Source organism: Suricata suricatta, chromosome 9 (assembly GCF_006229205.1).
Source record: "Suricata suricatta isolate VVHF042 chromosome 9, meerkat_22Aug2017_6uvM2_HiC, whole genome shotgun sequence".
Lineage (NCBI taxonomy): Eukaryota > Metazoa > Chordata > Mammalia > Carnivora > Herpestidae > Suricata > Suricata suricatta.
In genome coordinates this window covers 32,868,285-32,890,990 of record NC_043708.1, presented here as the reverse complement: position 1 = coordinate 32,890,990, position 22,706 = coordinate 32,868,285, and the positions used below count along the sequence as shown (strand labels likewise).

Sequence of the window (22,706 nt, the reverse complement as noted above, 5' to 3'; positions counted from 1 at the left end):
ATGTGTCATTCAGGTCCATTGCTTCTTTAGTGATTTTCTGTCTGGTTGATCTATCCATTGCTGTTAGTGGAGTATTAAAGTCCCCTGCAATTAGCACATTCTTGTCAATAAGATTGTTTCTTTCTGTGATTAATTGTTTTATATATTTGGGTGCTCCCGAATTTGGTGCATAGATATTTATAATTGTTAGCTCTTCCTAATGGAGAGACCCTGTAATTATTATATAATGTCCTTCTTCATCTCTTGTTACTGCCTTTACTTTAAAGTCTAGTTTGTCTGATATAAGTATGGCTACTCTGGCTTTCTTTTGGCTTCCAGTCGCATGATAGCTATTTCACCATCCCTTTACTTTCAACCTGAAGGTGTCTTCAGGTCGAAAATGAGTCTCTTGTAGACAGAAAATAGATGGATTTTGTTTTTTTATCCATTCTGCTACCCTGTGTCATTTGGTTGGAGCATTCAGTCCATTGACATTCAGTATTACTATTGAAAAATGTGGGTTTAGAGTCATTGTGTTCTCGCTAGAATCCATGTTTATAGTGGTGTCTCTGGCACCTTGTATTCTTTGCAACATTTCCCTCATAGAGTCCCTCATAGGATTTCTTGTAGTGCTGGTTTGGTGGTCATAAATCCACTCAATTTTTGTTTGTTTGGGAACACTTTTATCTCTCCTTCTATTTTGAATGACAGTCTTGCTGGATAAGGGATTCTTGGCTGCATGTTTTTTCTGTTCATCACATTGAAGATTTCCTGCCATTCCTTCCTGGCCTGCCAAGTTTCATTTGATAGGTCTGTAACCACTCTGATAGGTTTCCCTTTGTATGTGAGTGCCCTTCTCTCCCTAGCTGCTTTCAGAATTCTCTCTTTATCTTTATATTTTGCCAGTTTCACTATGATATGTCGTGCCGAAGGCCGATTCAAGTTACATCTTAAGGGGGTTCTTTGTGCCTCTTGAATTTGAATGTCTATTTCTTATCCCAGATTTGGGAAATTCTCAGTTACAATTTGGTCTAGTATCCCTTCAGGACCTTTCTCTCTGTCTTCCTCTTCAGGAATTCCTATGATAGGGATGTTGTTTTGTTTGATTGCATCACTCAAGTCTTGAATTCTCCTTTCCTGCTCCTGGATTAATTTCTCTCTCTTTTTTTCAGCTTCCTCTTTTGCTATAACTATATCTTCTAATTCACCTATCCTTCTCTCTGCCTCATCAATCCTTGAGGTGGCTGCCTCCATTTTGTTATTCACCTCATTTATAGCCTTTTTTAACTCATCACACCTATTTTCAAAGTGCCTAGTCATTGTCTCAGTTGCTTCTTTGATCCTTTTTTCAACCTCCCAATTTTATGACAAGTTTTTTTAATTCTTGATCCAGTATGTTGTCTAGATCTGCCTTGAGCAGTTCTGTGGCTGTGACTTCTTCCTGGAGGTTCTTCAGGGGAGCGTTCCTTCGTTTTGTTATTTTTCTAGTTTTCTGTCTCTTGTCACCTTTAAAAAGCTCATTGTGCCTGTGCACCTGTTAATATTGCTCTTTTAAAGGAGGCTTATTTTCTGTCCAGGGCCTGTCGTTTCAGGAAATATTCTTTTAACAATGTCTCTCAGTTTCTCTTGTTGTGCCTTCGAATATTTTATTTCCCTACTCAGCAATATTTGGGACTTGCCGTCATGCACACTTTGGCTTGTTTCTTGTTGTAACCCTAAGAAGGAAAACAGACAGACAAACACAGAGGGAACAGAAGTACACAAACGCACAGACAAATCAAACAAACAAACACATTAAAAGGGGGAAAGAAAAGAAAGAAAATGGAGAGGAAAGAGACAAGAAGAAGAGAAGAAAAAATATAAAGGGGGTCAGAGACAACAAAGGACAGTGGACAGTCTAAAAGTGTATGACCAGTTGAGGGGAGAGGAAAGGATGAGATACAGGAGAATATATCTAGATTGCAAGAAGGTAAAAAAAGGGAGAAAGAGGAAGGAAAATAAGGAGTAAAATTTTTTTAAAATTTAAGTAGAAAAGGTAATAATAATAAAAAATAAGTACATAAAAAGAAGAAAAAAAGAAAAAGGAAAAAAATAAATAGCAGCAGCTCCCCCTCGTGGATAAGTGTGGTTTGATGTAGTAGGTCTCAGAGGCTGCTCTCAGAGGCTCCGCCTTGGTGTCTGCAGAGAGTAGAATGGCGGCATGCCACACTCCACTGGGACTAGGCACTGTAGACCACTCTAATGAGTCTGATCTCCTTGTGCCACAGTTGAGCCAAGTTGTATTTTCCAGGCCCGCCTTGGTTCAAAGTTCTAGTCCATGCACTTTTATGCCACCACAGATGAGATGTACTTGCTTTGGTGGCTGGCTTCTTAGAGGGAGGGATCACTTTATCTTGGCTCAGGCAGGGATTTGGGCTGCCCCTGCCTAAGGCGAGGTGTGCTGCCTGAGGTGAGGTGCGCAGCAGGAGGTGAAGTGCACGCTGTCACAGACACAACTGTGGATTCCCAGCCCCCAGCCGGGAGCACCATCCTGTTGGGGGAGGGATGAGTTTCTCTTGGTGCCAGCTGGAATTCGTGCTGCTGCCGCCCAGGCACTGGGCGCTGCCAGAAATGAGCTGGGAGCTCCTGCAGCCTGAGCACGTGCCCAGGCCTCCACCACCGCCAACTCCCTGCCGGGATCGCATAGATCCTGTTGTCACCCGGGATTTGGGATTCGCGCAGCCAATGCTGGGGGTGAGATGCACCATGGAAATGAGGTGCATACTCCCACTCCCAAAACCGAGTTCGACGTGAGCGCCCCTGGTGCCGCCGCTGCTGCAGCCGCTGACTCCCCGCTGAGAAGGCGCAGGGCTGGAAGCTGTTCTTTCCGTTGTGCCACCTGGGTTCGGGATTTGGGCTACTCAGCAGTTATATATGGAGTGAGAGTTTCTCTCTCCAAGCGCGGTTAAATGTTCTTTATCTCTTCCCCAGAGACAGTCCTATGAGCGTGTTCAGTTTCTCTGTCTCTTCCCTTTGTCTCTGGGGCTCCACGGGCTTGCCCTGTGTTGGGCTGGGGCTCTCACCTCCCCTGCCCGTCTCGGGCTGGCCCATTTTCCAATCTCCTCAGTTTGCACTCATTCACTCAGGTATCTTTGAGGTTGTCTTCTTTCTAGAGTTCGTATTTTCTCCTTCCGCTCTTGCAGATGAGAGTAATGTCCTTCTCAGTGCAATAGATGGGGCATACAGAGTTTACAGAGCTCCCTTCCTCTCCGCCATCTTGGCTCCCCAATCCGGATATACTGTTATTTCATTTATAGATTCTTTTCTTTTCTTCTTAATTTTTTCTTCTGTTATCCATCTTCTGAGTTCCATAATATGGATCTTACTTAAAATTGTCAACTGTCATCTTTTGTTCTTTTACATACTATCCTTAGATAATCGGAAACATTTGCAAGACTGAATCTACCACCTCCATTGATAATTCCCAAAGTATGTAACTTTTCTTAATTTTTATAAATGCTTATTTCTTTTTGAGAGAGAGAGACAGAATATGAGTGGGGGAGAGACAGAGGGAAAGGGAGACACAGAATCTGAAGCAGGCTCCAAGCTCTCAGCACAGAGTCCAACACAGGGCTCAAATTCACAAACTGCGAGATTGTGACCTTAGCCAAAGTTGGATGCCTAACTGATTAAGCCACCTAGGTGCTTCTCCCAAAGTATATATCCAATCCTTAACTTTTTCTTGACCTCCAGACTTATATCTCTAATAGCTCATTGGGTATCTCCAGACTATTAACCTCAAAGTATGTCCTTCAAATTTAAACTTATCTTTTCCCTGAAATACCCTCTTGTTCTGTTTATATTCATACAGAGACAAAGAGAAGGGGAGAGAGAGACATGTAGTATATGTATACATGTGCGTGTGAGTCTGGAAATCTATGTATCATACATATGTCCTACTTTCAGCATGTGCTTTCTTAGGTATTGGATATACAATAGTAGCAAAAGCATAGTTTCATCATGACGATGCATTCTAGTATGTAAGATAGACTTGATCTAATGATCACACATATAAATGTAGTATAAATGTGGAAATTGCTATGAATAGAGGAACATGGTGTCAAGTGAAGTATAATAGGAGCCTTCTTTGACTTTCCAATACTTGGCCTCTTTTATTAGACATATGTGGCAACATATAGCTCTTTTAAATCAGACTATCCACCATTTCTTTAAAATGTTTATCACAATTCAGTACTCAAATGTACTAGTAGGTAGAAGAGTTTTTCTTCTCAGAATTCCCATTGCCTTCACCCTAGTTATGGGAATATTCTTTATAAATCATATAAAATGCAGTGGGAGTACCATCAATAATGAGGATGTTGGTATGGAAACTAAATAAAAGAGCTTCTATGGAAATTGTATTATGTTCTTTGTGAGAAGAGGATGATACATAAAAGAGGAGCACCTTCCCAGTCATAAAGTTTGGCTGCTGCTTCCTTGTTTTCGTATACTAACTGACTGCATGTTAATTGCTTATCCTTTTATCACATACACATCCTCTCTTATGCACAAAACTTGAAAGTGGTCAAGTTCTCATTTGTGATCAGAAAACCTAAACCCAATAGTATTATCCCAGAACAAAATTATGCATACCCCAAAATAATAATTGTATAATCATCATAAATAGTAATTTTTAAAATAAATAATCCACATTGTATATTTGTAGAATAGTGATATTCAGTTACATGAGTCTTTATCACGTTGACACATATAATATAATATCAATAATAATCATCGACATTTATTAAGTATTTACTACTCACAGGTGCTAGGTAATATCTTATTTAACCCTCTATCTTACTTAACCCTCAACAGTAATCCAGTGAGGTAGATGCTATCATTATCTTCATTTTTTTTAGATAAAGGAAATGGTGATTTAAGAAATATATCCATCAGCATCCCAACAGAAGTCATAGCATCATTAAATGCATAACTGAGAAGAGTTTAATAAGAGACTGTAATACTTACAAAGGTTTAGGCAAGTTATAGGGAAAGCAACATGACACAGTGCAGTGCCCTGGGACCAGTAATACTGGGAACCATTAATACTCTAGTCCTGATGGGGCAAAGGGTGGGAACTCCTACTGGAATCCAGAAAAGAGCAGTAAGCCAACATGTGGCCACCTGGTAGAGAAGGAGTGAGGTGAATAAAGACCAGATCTTAATCTCCTCTAATCCTTTAGTTTCTTTGCAGTGCCTCTCACTGGCTGAATGCAACTAGAAACTAGAGAGCACAGTCTAGCTTGTTGATTCTCTCTATACAGGTCAGTTTAGAGTAGCAAGGATGAAGAAGGGTGGAAAATCTGAAAGGAAAATGGAGAATATCTAGGCATTAAATAACTATTACGTGGCAAAGTCAGTATATGATGCCGAACACTTTACTTCTTAACCGCACAACTAAACTGCCTCTCATAAAAAATTTCCATGAGATATTATTTGGACAGGGAAAATATCTTAAATCTGAAAGCTTCTGTCCTATCACAAATTGTTGAAATGAAACAGGCTGTTATACCTAACAGTAGGTGAGATCAAATATATTAGAGCTAGGCAGCACATAATGTCAAAGAAAAAAAATTAGGCGTGGATACTGATTTCACTCTTGTTGATATTTTAAAAATATTAAGCCATCGTTGTTTTTCTTGTTCAGATTCCAGACTCCATCATTTCTCGTGGCGTTCAGGTGCTCCCACGAGACACAGCCTCCCTCAGCACTACTCCTTCAGAATCGCCTCGTGCTCAGGCCACATCTCGCCTTTCTACAGCTTCCTGCCCAACACCAAAAGTAAGTACAGTTCCTTGGCACCTTAAGCCTTTTCTACTATATGAGTGTGGGAAACTTAACCAATATTTCCCTCTGCCTGTCAGGGTTGGATTGCATGCAAAATAACGCAATGAAAAATGAATGGACTATATGATAATTACCATTTACTGTTTTACAGATTGTCATATTAGGCCAACAGTAAGATAATAGAAATTTTATGTAAAATATCTACTCCTACAGTCACAGCTACAGATAACACTTTCTGTAGCTCCTGTTTCATTGTTCTAGGCTTGTTAGTTTTTAGCATACTCAACAATATAGATGTGAAGTTACTTGTTTATGCAAAAGATTAATGCATTTCAATAAAAAGCAAAATTAACAAAATAAAATAATGTCACTAAAGGGATTTTTTTTAACTTGTCCAGACTAAGGTAGCTCCCTGCTCTAGTATCATTCCAAATTTTTTCAAACATATTTAACTTGGAATGTTGCTGCCTAATATTTGTAAACAAATCCAAATTGATTAGAAAGAAAGTTTTAATGCCAACCTTTGGGGGAGGGAGGAAGTTTTTTAGTATTTTTTTTTTATAATTGTTCCCAAGTACTGAATCATGTGTTGGAGGAAAAAATTAAATGTTTGTTTGCTGCCTCACTTCTCCATGTATATGATAAATTAAGTAGCAGACGTAATTATGGCTGTAACTGCTTTCTTCTAGAATGTCCCTTTCCTGATTAAGTTAGTCATTTGTGCTTTCAAGTTTTCCATATGATGGATCCAATATTGGCATAAAAGATTAACAGTAACATTCCTTCTTAATTAATAAGATACAGTGTTCAATATCAGATTTTCACTAAATTTATTCAGGGGATCTGCAGGTAATTTTTCAAACTGTGGCTTCTCTCTGTCATCAGATTTACCACTTAATATAGCTGTCTTCCTCAATTCCAACTTTTTCCTGAGTTTTAATAAAATTGTAACTGGACTTAACTAGAAGTGATCTCAAGCAGTTCTTCATATGTGTAGTACAGTTGCTTTTACATTTCATGGTCCAACCTTCTCAGCAAAGTCCTCACAGTGTTACTGTTGTGTATCATTGTTTTTAGACTTGTGTCAAATACAACAATATTAATTTATAGTTTAAAAAAGTATGGTTCTAAATCTTCAATGAAGACAAAACGTAAGAACATTCTAGACATAAATGTATGTTAATACCATTCAGGTGCCAATCAGTTACAACTTCACCGAATGAAATCTTGGAGTTTTAAGACTTGAATTGGATAGAAGTATTTCATTCATGTCTTAAATTTTTAGAACAAGATAATATGTTGTTTAAATCAAATCCCAATTATATAAGCTATACTCATTTATGAAGTCTAGAAAATAAAGCTAAAACTTAAGTCCACTATTAAAACAATAAATATGTGAAATGTTTAGTCAAATATTAAAACCTAAATGTTGGGGATGCAGAACTATTCAAGATGCAGTATTCTTTTCCTTAATAATCTACTATGAACATGTATAAATATTTTAAGCTAAATTCAGTTATACAAAGTAGTTCTTGAGCCTTTTTAAAACTTTATAATTACATCCTAATTATAAAGAGAAATTTAAATACAATTTTAAAATAATTTGGCATTCTAAATTTACTAAAGTGAAATCCTAAACACAAAAACATTAACATCTATTAAGTTAATTTGCTCATTATAAAATTTTAGAACAAGTAGCTTATCTTGATATTTTTTTCTTAGTTAACACGTTAGATGTTCAGACTAACAATGAATCATATAAAGCAGCGTATTTGAATATTTTTTTTCTAAGACTTTTTCTGTATTTTCATCTAGGAATAAGATTCTGTTCCTTTTAGATAATTTTAGATAGTATCACAAGAATAATATACCTCAAAGATAAAAATTATTACTTTGGTATATTTTAAAATTAAACTCCTAAGGCTGAATCAGAATAGTAATGTAATAAAGAACTAGTTTGAATATTGATTTTCTTTTAGAAGGAGTGAAGAAGGTAAAATTAATCTGTTGAAAGTCTCGAATTCTAAGACTGCTTATTAAATCTAAACTAAATATTCTTTTATTTGCTTTGATATGAATGACATATAGTTGCTGCCCTTATGGAGTTTATGGTTAAGTTAATGGTATATTAAAATAAATAGATAAATGTAATTATTCTGATAATCATAATCTTACCATAACTTAATAATTATAAATTGAAATTCATGCTAAGCAGAAATGAAAAACTACATTGATAGAAAATAATAGGAGGGAAACCTTACTTAGATAGGATTATCAGAGAAGGCATCTCTAAGTAGAACATTTCACCAGGGACAAAAACGATATATAAAAACAAAATAAAATTCAGCAATAATGACCACTTTAAAGGCAGCTGTCACCAGCCAATTATCACCAATCAGGAACTCTCAGACTAAAACATCATTACTACGTGAAAGTTTTAATTCAGCGACATCAGCTACCAGTTCTTTTTTATTTTAAATAATGACTTTTTGTCTTTGCCCTCTGAGTCAAATTACAAGGCCATAGGTTTTAACACATAAATCTGTTCTAGGTGAATTGTTTATTCTGGAAAATATTTAGGGCAGAAAAGTCAAAAAACCAGTTTTCTAATTTCAGATATGGGTAAATGATGTTATTAACTATATTAAGGAATAACAAGAGAAGAAACACATTTTGAAGGTAAATGGAATTAATACATTTTGGTTTTGAATGTCTTCAATCTGAAATGTATATGAGACATCCCAGGAATGATATCCAGCATAAAATTAGAACACTAGTGAGTTTGATATTGTTACTGTACTACCATCTTGGTACTGATATTTATAATTTAGTACCCAATAGTGTTCACCAAACCCCATAGAAATCCCTCTTATGTGTTTCAGATTAGACATGTAGTCTGTTGTGTCCAGAAATATATGTGCAAATATATTTTCTTACATGAGAAATACAATATGGTCTTGAATGATTAGCAGTAGAAAGAACACTTGACTCAATAATAGAAGATATAGATTCAAATGCTGGCTTCTCTGCTTAACCACACTACCTTAAGCAAATTGCTCAACTTTTCTAAGCTTTGGATGTGATAAAATATAATCCTTGCCTCCCTGACAGGATTTATTAATTTATTAAATGAGTCTTTTCCTGGTTCTGGGAAGGCGGTGGTGAGCAAGTAGACATTGTTCTTACCATTACAAATAGACAAAACAGGCAATTATAAATTATGATAAAGTATAAGTGGTATGATTTATCACCAGGAGTACAGAATACTTTGGTAATAACCATCAGAAGCACATAACCTAGTCTTTGTGAAAATGTAAAACAATTAAATAAACAAACTATGATTAAAAACTGGTAGTTCCAACCTTTCTGTCTGTAGCTTTTTATCAGCTGGTCAGTATTTAAGTCAAAGGACTTCTGTGTGGGTCTTTTTTTTTAGATCAACAACTATAATACTAAACATTATTTTAGATTCATATATATTTTACTATAATATTATAATTATAATATCCTAGATTATCCTTTTATTTTTTTAATAATCAACTATAGTGAGGACAAGATCTATAAAATATACCATTTGGATTTCCTTTTTAGTATACAAACTAGTGAAGATAACCATGTATTATTTTTCTAAGCAATTATTTATTAAATGGCATTGTCTCCAACAAATACTTAATTGCTGAAATGATATAATATTTTATTGTATGTGGGGGAAAAGTCATTTCTCTTTTATGTCAGTTATTTTCTTTTAATTAAATCTGTCTGAAATGACAAATAATTTTCACTCCACTTGCTTTATGACACTGTGAAATATCTTCTAAGAACAAACGAGATTTTAATCTTTCATAGCCCTAAGTAAAACAGTGGCTTAGTCAAAAAAATCAAATATTATGTAGATTCTATTTCAATAATAGTGGGCAATATATAGAAGACTTAAATTCTAACACGGTGGTAGTCTTCCAAAAATGGCTTGCTAAAAGAAAAATTCTATAACATAAATTCTCTTGTAAAGTGAACATGACTCACAATATATATGAATGCTGATGTTTCCATTATAAAAAGTAGCAGCATCTCTATTTGAAATCAAGAAGCATGAGGTAAAGAATAATGACCAGAGCAAAAGGGGGGGGAAAAATCCAAACTTTCAATCAGTTTACCATTCCCAGTAGGTGTTGTTAAAAATAGGGAATAATGCTTTTTATTCCCTAAGCATCTGATGTTTGACATTAAAAAAATAAAAGTAGTCTATTATTTCATATTCCCTGTACTTAGAGATTAGAGTAGAATTTTGTGCCCAGACTAACCAACAAGTTTTTTTCCTCCCAGGTAGAAAATACAAATAGTATCTATCTAAAACTAAAGTTGATGAAGTGACTAAAAAGTATATGTATTGAAATAGCTTTAATATGAAGGATATGGTTTATTTAATACACTAATGTCTAATCTTATATTCAAACAAAATGCAGAATTATGATTTCACTATGGGTTTCTATTATTTTCCTTTGAGCAAATGAATTTAGATTCTTCTGGATATGATCTTCTTCATTCACAGTTTTAATGTGCATGTCTGAAAGGCAGTGTGGTTTCCTTTACATATAAAAATGGCATAATTGATCTAGTATCAGGTCAAGTATCTCTATTCCCGCTGAGATGTTTTTTCTTAGTCATATTAGTTTGTACAAACGATTCCACATTGTCACTATTTTCCTTTGAACACCAAGTGATTCTGTGATATGGTTAGTTCATTGGTTCAAAGCCTGAGGCTCCCAAGTCTCTGGAGAATCTTTTGAAGTTGCTTAAAATTCTACCCTAGATAAAAACATTAAGTGGAACCCACAGATTATTTTCTACTATTTTTAAGAGCTAAACAAAATCAGTAAGACTACTTTGAATACTAAGTTTTTTTGCTTTTGTCTGAAATTAAATCAACATTGGTATATCAACATCTGTTCAATTGTTAATGACAAATAGAAATTTATGGGTTCTATATGTACAAGTGCCAAAATGTTTGGAAAGCACAAAGTTAGTGACATCAAAAGTACATCCTCTGGGCATAAAAATATAACTTTTGTTTTGTACAAAGTTAATTTCCTTATCTGGGGGATACTAAGCAAATAATTATCTCAGCATTATGGGTCAAATGTGACAATTCTCAAACTTAACAGTCTCAGGAACCCCTTATATACTTATAAATTTTTAAGGACCCCAAATAGCTTATGTGGGTTATATCTAGCAATATTTACTGTACTAGAAATTAAAACTGAGAAAAATTTTAATGTTTATTTATTTGCTTCAAAATAGTAATAAAGCCTTTATATGTTAGCATAAACAAAATGTTAAGAAAAACTATTTTCCAAAACAAAAAATGTTGAAAAACATGGCATTGTTTTTGCATGTTTCAAATATATTTTGGTCTGGTTTAATAGAAGACAACTGTATTCTTATATCTGCTTCTGTACTTCAGTCTGTTGTGATATGTTGTTTTGGTTGAAATATGAAGAAACAAGCTTCACACAGTTATGTAGTTAGAAAAGAGAGCGAGCATTTTCACATAATTGTAGATATTCTTTTGGTGGACACTACACCAAAAACTTACAATTGATAGCTTATTAAAACTTAGTTGAAGTATGAAATTTAAAACCCTGTTGAGGACTCTACCACACTCGTGTATAGTAAAATCAATTGGTCCATCTTGAACTTGGAATGATCTTATACTTGGGCATGGTTTTGGAATATATTTATTGGTCACTTCAAAAATAAAAGTTCTTCCAAATGTTGACATATTTCATTATACTATACCAAAAAAATTATCTTCATTGATATAACCACCCAATTTCTCAAAACAAAATGTCTTGGAAGCATTGGATTCCAGCTCTCAAGTTCATGGTGATATATGATTTCCACAATTCTAATTTTATTTAAAAGCTAGAATGTTATCCTTGGCAAAAAAAAAAAAACGAAACAGATCCTGTGTTGTTTTCCTTGAATTGACAGGCTCATTTTATTCAGTTTTGAGAAAATGTCTGCCAAACATCTAAGTCTAGATAATCATAGTCTGTCCATCATTCTTTCATTCCTTCAAGTAAAAGCAGTGTTCTGTGCAAAACCTGGCTAGTTCAGCTTGCACTTCAATTGTAGAAGTGCTGTTCCTTGAGATAGTGCTCATCCTTTGGTATATAGTGGAAGTATTTTATTCATATTTTCCATTTTATCATACTCGGGACAACTTTTAATTCCTATTAATTCCTATTAACTGTTTTATTGAGGACAATGTTAAATGACACTAGCTCTTCTTTTCTGAAACTGTTAGTTTTGGGTTTTTTTAATTATTAATACATAGTAGTGAATAATACAATGACTATTCATACTGTTTGGATCCACTGTCTTAAGTTGCTTTTGTACCATCAGTGCAAATGTCAGTATAGTGAAAAAGGAAAATGATGTTAAAATAATTTGATCTTATAGACCCCTGAAAGGATCTTAAGGACCTTTGTGGGTTCATGGACTGTCCTTAAAGGGACTAATAGAGTAAAATGAGTAACCTGGCTTATGTTTCTTGAAAACATCCTAGGTCAAAATTATGTATGCTGAATCTTATTTTCCATTAAGATAGTGTTATGGGGATATTCTCAGTCCAGAGATTCTATCCTTTATGTAAATGACCACCCGTACCATGCGTAAGCATTATAAATGATTCATCCTGACTGTGATCCAGATTAGTTCTAGGGCAGGGAACAGAGTTTCTCCTACCTAACTGAAAACAAGAGAAGACTTTAAGAGTCTTTTGAAGACACATAACTGGAAGTTGTAATTTTCAGCTAATTCTACTCATTTCCAATGTGATACTACTTCTGTATTTGGTAGCAACTGTGATTTATCCCCAGGATATCTGTCCTTAGAAATACACTCTTTTAAGTCAAAGCATAACTATTGGAAGATAATTTTATTAGGGATATAATTGAGGATGACTCATTTCTTTTAATTAGCTTGGAACATTTAAACTTGATGAGATTTCTAAGTAAAAATATAAATTTTCAGCTTTTCCTTAAAAAATCGGATTGCCATTACTGGGCTAATACTGACATATATAAATGTTCACTTGGTATTCTTAATACCTACCAAGCTCTTTTATTTAATTGAGATAAATGGCTGGCTCTTATAAACATAACTAATTGCTACTCTTCTTCATTATTGCCTACTTTATCCTTTATAATAACACATGTGTTTTGCTCATTATTCTGATTTGATAGCAAGATAGATTTTTGAGACTCCGAATAAAGGATGGTTCTCTTATATTATTTTCTAACGAGAAAGATACTACTCAATATGGTAAAGTATTTAATATTTTGATAAACTGAAATTAGATAAAAACAGTATATTTTAGCTATAAATTTTGAATTTACAAATTATTTTTAATAGTTACTCTACAACATTCTGCTAAGTATGCAGGATTGTACATTGATTTCTGCTTCTTCATTCATCTTATTGTCTCCACTACATATATATATATATAATAGAAATTGAAGGTGGAATTCCTCCCATCATTGCCTAATTATTGAATGTTCACAGAAATTATGTTAATCACTGAAATTGAATATAACTTAACTGTGAAAGGTATAATTGCCATCCTGAAATCTGAACTTGCAAATGCATTTTGATTAGTTATCCTGAAAGATATAACTAACATGAAATTATTAGCTATAGAGTTAATAGTTTTATAGCTTAGATAGTCTATAAGTAGCATGGTCTTCTTTTTTTTTTTCAATTTAAAAAAAGTAACATATATGCTTATTTTACAGCATAAAACAAACAGAATTCCTGTATAACTACCCTTAGTAAATAGCAACTTCTAAATTTTGTTATGTATTATTCTGTTCTTTTTTCTATAAATTCAAATATTTTATATAAATGGAGAATAATGGGAAGGCAGTGATTAGGAGCTCAGGCTCTGGGATCTAACAGGCCTGGTGAAGAATGTCAGGTTTATTGCTCACTTAGATGTGTGGCTTTCAGAAAGTTTCTTTACCTCTATAACCTTACTTATCTAATCTCTAAAGTGAAAAATAATAATACTGTCTACCTCATAGAGTTTTTTAAGGTTTAAATTTAAAATGCAAATAGTTCATCACAGTGTTTGAAATATAAGAAGTGCTCACAAAATGTTCGCTGTTATTATTAAACTAAATAATATTTTAACCTATCCCATTCATTTTGTAATATGAACACCTTTCTAAATCATGAACTTCTTTACATTTTTAAAAATTATCTCCCACAACATTATTATTACTTGTTGTTTGGTATTCTATTTTGTGGATGTAGCATGGTGTTTTTGCCAGCTACTATTTGGATATATTAGGTGTTTCTTATTTCCCAGTTTTCAAAACAATGGTGTAATAATTTTCTAGAAGCTAAGTGTTCTAGAGTTTTCACTTAGTTAAATTTAGCAGGTTGTATTAATTCTACCTTTAAAAGTATATGCAGAATTTATAGGCCTTTGATTCCTATAATTTATATGGATACCCCAAAAAGATTATTTTACATATTCATAAATTCAGTTTAATGATATTATGTAAGAAGCAGGTTTAACATTTGCATTTGACTAATTTACTGGTAGACATTTAAAGATTATGGGTCCAAAGCTGTTTGAAAAATTAACAACATTGAGTATGTAGAAGTATTACACTATGAGGCACTATTGAGTATCAACCCTAGTCTGCCACTTTATAACTTTCTAACAGCCTAGTAGACTTCAGTTTCTACTTCTGTAATATCCTGGTGTTAAATTAAGTAGTCTCTAAAGTCACCTGTAGGCCTATAATCCCAGTCCTCTGAAATAAGTTTCTATAATAACGGAACAAATATTATCAGTCTGTTTATCCCTTCTCTTTGGTAATGTATTAATATCTAATTAACATAAAATTATTTACTTATTCCAGCTCTTGCATTCCATGCTACTATATAAAGTTAGAGATTATCAACTGAAAATGGTCTCACCTCATTTCAGATCTTTCTTATTCAGATCAAGCTCATCTCTTTTAAATGAAATACTTGTTTCTTTTGGTATCCACTAGAGCTCTATTCAAGTTATAGGAAGAAAGGAAAGTAAGATCTGTAAAAATACAAGAAATAGTGAAATTAAGAACACCAATCATTCAGCTTAATTTAAAAGCTTTGATTTCTATAAATTGGTTTTTAATGGTTTGAGGCATGTTTTGTTCAAAAAGCAGCTAAAAAATTACTGACATGTCTCACTTATGACTTTAATTTACAGAGCATATCCCAAACTAAAATAGTCTATAGATCTTTTTATTGTGAAATGATGTACATTCTAAAATATCTCATGTGTTTTCCTGCCCAAAACTTCAGGACTATCTGCTCTCCTTACTCATTCTACTTTTATTAAAGACAGAACAATACATTAATTTGGAAATTTATTCAATGAATATTTTTAGTTCATATTACATCAAATACCATACTAGGTGTTGGGAATGCAGCGGTATAAAGACTTACTAACCCTGCCGTCCAGAACCTTATCATGGAGCTGATAAGAAAAAAAAATTATAACAAATCTATCAGATAAAGAGTTGATAGCCCAAAAAAGCTCATCTAATCTCTTAGGAAAAAAAGAAATGACTAAAGAGAAGGAACAGCCATCTTATAAAAAGAAAGAAATTCAGCAAAGAAATATGTCAGAAAAAATGTACCCTCACTAGAAATCTATTTAAAATTTAAAACAATACAAATTTTGCAATTCAGTTGTTAACCACTTATATAATATCCATGCTGTAATGAAGAATGATATGAATATTCCTATTCACACTAGTAGAAATATAAATTTGTATGACCTTTCAAGTAAACACCTATATAAATGTAATATATAACCTTAAATTTTTTCTTACATTTAGTCAATTATAGGTACCAGAAATTTATCCCATCAGAATTACCAAAGAAGCCATCAGAGACTTATGTACAAAATTATTTACCATAGCATTTTTCATATTCATGGAAATTTGGTGCCAACTTTAATGTCTGTGGTTTAAAAACTTATTAGTACATACATATATGAGTTATTTATATAACCTAAAAGCTCATATCTTTTGAAATATTTAATGACATAGGAAAATGCTGAAAATAAAACACATGGCCAGAAGTAAACAGTACAGCATAGCAAGTTATTTTATAATCTATACTATGTTTTAAACCAGAAAAATAAAAATATTTGTTTTGTTATTTAAATAGGATCTGGTAATGAGAGAGATGTCTTGCTTGCTTTCAGATTTATAACAAATATTCATAAAGCCAACTAGTTATTTGTTTATACCAGAGCATTTTTATATCTAGGCTAAACCATTCCATCCTTAATCTTGCAGGGTAAAAATTGTATCATATTTCAGTGGACGTTTGAAAATAAATTTTTTTCTGTTTAATATACAAATAATAAATAATTCTTAATAACATACACTGTGCTATTTAAAAGTTATTTCAAAGTGCCCAATAACTATTTTATCATACCATTGATGGGCTTTATAATTTCTTTTCAGAGAGATAAAAATTTGGAAATAAAGAACATGAATTGCATTATGCTCTGGCAGGGAATAACTTGCTTAAAAGTCTAATTTTGTATAGATTGTCTTGGAAGCAAAGCTACTATAGAAACTTAAAGATTAAAATTTATATCCATAATAAAGTATAAATCATTTTAAATATACCATGAGAAATCAGATCCTTGAAAATAAAGGATTTCCTAAGGGTAAAATAGTTTTTAGGGAAGATGTTGTACCACGATTCTGAGTTTTGATTTCTCATTTCTACAGTAACCTTTGCCACCTTTTATTGGTTTAATTTATAATCATATTGCTATTCTCCAGAAACGTATTAGAGTATTTCTTTTTCCTTAACACATATTTGTAACGTATCTTACTTGCGTTTCTTCTTTCCCTCTTTTTTACTTTACTGCAATAAATCACATATGAAACCAAATTGCTTTATGATGAGACAACAAAGCTGAAATATAGTGAATTGAAATATTAACCAGATCCCAAAAAGTATTTCTTTATATGAGTGTGATTAAATTTTGAGCTCTAAATAAAACATTTTTAAGAATTTTCTAATAATAACTACCAGAAACAGTCTATAACTGTACCAACATATACTGAGTGGTATTGTTTGAAAGATAAACAATTTCTGAGACAAAAGTTTTATTTCTTCTCATAATAGCCATACTTTAAAAAGTAGCATAATAAAATAGGGTTATAAATATTTGTTCCTCAGGGTAGTTCTGAACATAAATTAGGTAATTCTTAAAATACAGCAATTCAGTTCCTAGGGCAAAAAAAAAAAAAAGGAAATATGTTTAATCTATGCAATTTTAATTCAAATCAATATAAAATACATCATGAGAAAAAGAGAGAAGATCTACATTAGGCATTCCATAAATGAGAGTCTAAGTTTAATGAAAAGACTTGAGAAAGAATTTAATAGTAGCTGAGCTTTTTCTTAATTGATATGTCTTCAGAAAGCCTGTAACCTCTCTAAGCCTGAGTTCAAACACAGAAAATATACAGTCTTTTCTCAAAATTTTTCATAAATCTATAATAAAGAGAAGTTTACCCAGGGATATAGGCACATAACTTAATATGGTTTTTACAAGCCTAAAATTTCTTCCAAGTTTTATATTTTATTTTAAAAATTAATATAAAGTTGGGTTTCTATGCCAAAATCTACATGTTTACTTTAATATTAAGTTTAATATTTACAACTACTTATTCTTGGCAAGAGAGGTCAAGGAGGGATGGGGTAATTTTCTACCTTGTTAACAGTAGAAATGATTTTACAGTGGAACTCAGGTTTGGAGAATTGGAATAAATCAAAGGTAATCAACAACCAATACGGTATTAGCATCCAGACAGTTTCTTTTGTTGCATATTTCTAGAATTCAAACTCTCGTTTAAAAAAAGGTAAATACAAATAGCAGAGTCATTTCAACTGCTTTACAGGCCACATCCTGGTAATCAATCCTTGTGGATAGATTCCTCAGTAATTAGTCTCTAAAGAAAGCTTCCCAGAAGGTTGCAAAAGAGGTGATACATTGCAATATTTTCAAACTATTTTTTTTAGATATTTTGTTAAATATATTCTAGCTGAGAGGCTCAAAAGAAATCTGAAATGTTTTTGATCCTCTGATTTATATCTTGAAATCTCAATGAAATGCTTGTAAAAAGGTTTTCTTCAGGGTAGAAAAATTATTAGGGATAACATTTCTTGTTTTACTACACTTTAATTTTCAATATATGTACACTAATAATCTCAACAGTTATAATCTCCACAATTCTTTGCATCCATTTCTGAAACTTCATTTATGTTGCAGTGATCCTATATGTAATAAATATTTGCAGTTTAACTCACTCCTTTTAGTTACTGATGCAAAATATTTAGCCTCATAAGCAAATACATATAAAATTAGCTAATGATATGAGGCTCTTACATAAATCATAAAGAGTTAAGTAATTTATCTCACCCAAATGCTAATCTTTTGTGATTACTTCTAAATTATTATCAAAGAAAAATAATAATCAGACATTTGGATTAGCTATGAATTTCTTTTATTTATACTACATCATAATTGATGACTAAAAGGGTTGACTAGAATAATGAGAGTATTAAACTTTAAAATCTATTGATATGACTTTTCTCAAGTTCTCAAATTTTAATTTATGAGACATATCTTTATCAAATTCTATCTGAAGTTTTCAGTATTAGCTATTATACCTGGTTCAGGAGCCACACACACAAAAAAGTCACATGACACTTGAATTATAACCACTCTGGCTTTGATAATAACCACATTGGTTTTCTAAAGTCTTCCTCTACGGTAGTCTGAGTTTACAAAATCAGACTTATATACAGAAAATTGATGTCAAGCATTGACAGTTGAGCTGTCTGCTCCCAAAACTGTTTAAATTGGTATTATAGTCTGTTTTTTACATTTAGAGTTCATGGGTGGCTATCCTTTCTTATAACTCATTAAGTTTTGGTAATTACACTTGCATTTGGAACTGAAAGGTTGAGGAAAAATTTCTTCCATAAATAAATACAGTAACATAAAATTTCTTCTGTCAGTGAAGAGAGAGATACACACACAAGACAAACAGGCATATATATATATACAAATACATCTTATAAGCATCAATTTTATTCCAACCCTTTTATTTCCAGGCTTATAAAGGGAATACAACTTTAACCTAGAAGTCAGGAACCATGGGTGTTGTTCCCAGATTTGTGATTAACAAAAAACTTTGAAGAAGATAGCTCATGTTCTCAGAATTGATATAATTTTAAGCTTTCTTGAAATAAAACACAAAATAGATAATAGTATTCACTTGTTACTGGGTAACAATTCTGAAAGTCTTCATAGCTTCTAAAAGTTTTCAGAAAGCAGCGTGGGGCATTAGACTTTATATTTTTATAGGAAATTACCTAGTTTATAATCAAGATATTGTGAGTCGCCACTTAAAATGGGAAACAGCTTTTGCTTTATAAAGATGTTCTCTAAGATGAAAGAAAATAGCACATGAGAAGGACTAGATTTTTTAAGCACCCTGCCCATTCAGAAAGCCCTGTCTTACAGTGTTGCCATTCTAATTAGTATTCATTGCTTCTGATTTTGAGAATTCTGTTTGATCAAGAAGAATGAGCATTGTTGGTTATCTTTTGTGTATAACATGTAGTTAATGCTGAAGAATTAGTAAAAACTATGTCAAGTAAAACCAAAAGTTACCATAATTCTTATGTACCAAGATGCCTTTTTTCAAAATGAAAATTCCATTTTCTCAGTATTATTCCTAAGCAGGCTCCATAAGCTATCATTCGTGTCCCAAAAGAGATAAAAATAATCTACAGCCTGGCTCCAGGATATACAATTTTGTAGCATGGTAGGTTTCTTATTTTTCCTGAGGACTTTAACACTTGGAACCTAGCATCACATTGATGCCTCCTCTACCATTTCCAAAAGCAAAATACACACACACACACACACACACACACACACACACAGCTAACTTGACCTATGCTGATCTGAATGGAGACCATCATTCTGCACGTGTAGGAACCCATAGTGTAGAAACACTTGGTCTGAAGCTTCCTCATCCTTCTTCCCTACTGGTTTTGTTTGTTTGTCTTCCTCTCTAACCAAATATTAGTTCTTATTACAGCTCTATGAAAAAGCAAAAGAAAAAAATTCTAATTTGTACCTCATCAAATGAAACACTTTGTGTTGAGACTCTTCCTTTTCTCATTTATGTAGTGAAATGAAACCGGTTTTTAAAATGGCAGTTTTAGTTTTACCTACCTTACCCAAGAGGAAAACTTAACTGAAATAACAAACAATTGAGGGAGCGAACGTATTTAACATTGGTCTGGCATTAAAATTTTCTGGTTGGGCAGCACAATTGTTTAATTGGGAATCTCAGTGACAGCTGAACAACCTCAGCACTTGGGTCAGCAAGCAGAGGAGCGTCACTCTGTCACCTATCAAGAATGATGCTTGTTAGAACTGATATTTCCAGTTAGAGAACATTCATGTTTCTAGTCATACCATTGATGTTACAATGGAATAAACACTATAACCCTTAAAGAGACAAAGTTCTCTGCATAGGTATATTTGTAATTCTTTGTTTTTCGTAAACCAAATGCAAATATAACACTACTCCAGATACTGCTACATCAGAAGTCCCCAAGATAACCAAAAGTAAGTGCCCATTTCCTAATCTCAGGAATAGTGCTATAATAAAGACTGAATCCTAATAACCAGCCTATTTGCAGAGCATGTCATATAGGCTCTGGGTTAGTTAACTCCTTGGCATCCTAAGAGGTACCTCAAAGAGTCGGTTGATGTTTTGCATGTATTTACTAATGTGTAGAAAAATTTTTAAGTTCACTTTTTCTTTATTCTGTCTTTTTTACCCATCTTCCCTCATTGTAGCAAATTAGACGGCCGGATGAAAGCAAAGGAGTTGCTAGTAGAGTTGGATCCCTCAAAGTAAATATGTTTCTAACATTTTTTTTTGGCAAGATTTCGTCTATAGCCTACACTCCTTCCTTTTTGGAGGGTGGTGGGAGGAAGGGGGCTTTTTCCATTTTTCACCATCCCATTTTTTTTATTTTAATATTTTTATTGGCTGTTGGGTCATATTTTTTTTGTTTGTTTGTTTCAGCTGCACATAGAGCAACCAGCTGAAGGCAAGCTGCCAAATAATTAGCTTTGAATGCACCACAAACAAGAGAAAGGGCAACTGTCTCATTACAGGTGCCTATAATTTGGGGTCTTAGAGTAAACCGTTCCTCTGATTGATGTCACTGACTATGTGTTAAGTTCCTGTTACACAGAGAACTAATATTTATTTTCAGAATATTATCTCCCCTTTTTGCTTTTTTTATAAAAAGTAACTAAATTTTATTTTAGTGTCATTACCATTTGTAGTTCATTCCAGAAAAATAACTATTATGAGATAGTAATGTGTTATATATATATTGATTCTTAAGAATTAGACAGAAGAGCAATTTTATATGATGCTGGTATAATGGGCTCACACATAGCTAATAGTATTTAAACACTTTTAATCCCCTTTGTTCTTTTAATTAAAAATTTATATAACAATCAGTGGAAACCAATATATATCCAAATGTTTGCCCATTTCTGTATGTAATCTCCTAGTACACAGCTTAAAGATTTCTGATCTGATGGTCCCATTTGCTAGTTGTTAAATATCTATTTGGCCAATATATCTTGGGCACTTGATACTCTAACATTCAATCACAATGAAAAGGTAAGCCAGTTATCACCCTTTAGAAACACAGACATAGTCATTGATCACTTTTAATGCTGCCACCATAAATGCAAGTTAGAAAATTTGCTGAATTTTAAAAATGTGCAGAGGAATTTCCCCCCCAAATTAACCACTACTTGTATCTCTCAGTCCCACTTGTCCTAAAAGCATTAGTAACTGCTAATCAAAATGATAGTTCACTGCATCTGGATATCTCAAAATTCAATTAACTACCTTGAGGCCTAATATTAAATCAATTCAAAATTTATACACCTCCTATTCATTTCCATTTAACAATTAATGAAGCACTAATTTTTCTGCACTCCTTCTTCTCCTTGCCTCTTCTGCCTTCTTAATTTTAGTTTTTTTGTTGTCGTTTATTTATTTGTGTGTATGCACATACATGAGTGCACATGGATGACGGTGTGTCTGTATGTTTGTGTCCTTTATTCCAGACAAGCCATCTTCTCTGTTCTCTAACACTGCTGTATACTGGGTAGCAATTTATTGTGTTTGGGGGCTTTTGGGGGGGTTATTTTGTTTTGTTTTGTTTTTTTCACTAAGGATAATGAGAGGGGAGGGGAAGTGTTGATTATATGCCTATTTCAAAATCAAGGCAACTTAAAATTATTTAGTCAGAAAAATATAATTTTATGCATCCCAATGATATATCAGTAGCATTCCTCACTGTCTATTGTGAGGTATCATATTTTACCTTTGTCTCTAATAGAAGATAAGTCCATCATTGTTTAGCCTATGGATTATGAGTCGGAGTAAAGTGAAAAGGTGCAGTGTGACATACCTTTTTAGAGATTATTGATAGTGAAATAAAGATTAAATGGCATTCATAAATGCAGCACCGTCTGCTGTAAATTGGATTGTGTGTGCAACTGTGTGTATGTGTTTAATTATCTCTAAATTCAGCTTTTGGCTGTATAGAACTTCAAGTTATAATTGCGTGTTTATTATTTTTCAGTGTATATACAGTATGATTATGTATATACATATATATGTATAAGAAAAAAATATGTTAGGGTTCAATCAATTTACTTTAAATTAAGAAGTGTGGGAAAGAAAAG

General features: G+C 33.0%; 1 protein-coding gene across 7 annotated transcripts in view; it reads left to right on the top strand.

Annotated features, from left to right (window-relative positions):
* The window catches only part of GPHN (gephyrin), a 608,842-nt gene that overhangs the window by 403,036 nt on the left and 183,100 nt on the right, over positions 1-22,706 (top strand). For 4 of the 7 annotated variants that reach the window (XM_029951674.1, XM_029951675.1, XM_029951680.1 and 1 more), the window contains 2 exons: positions 5,666-5,800; positions 20,784-20,840. In XM_029951674.1, the coding sequence (XP_029807534.1) occupies positions 5,666-5,800; positions 20,784-20,840 (192 nt within the window). The remainder of the gene's footprint in view (positions 1-5,665; positions 5,801-20,783; positions 20,841-22,706) is intronic. The other 3 variants (XM_029951677.1, XM_029951676.1, XM_029951679.1) reach the window with 1 other exon arrangement.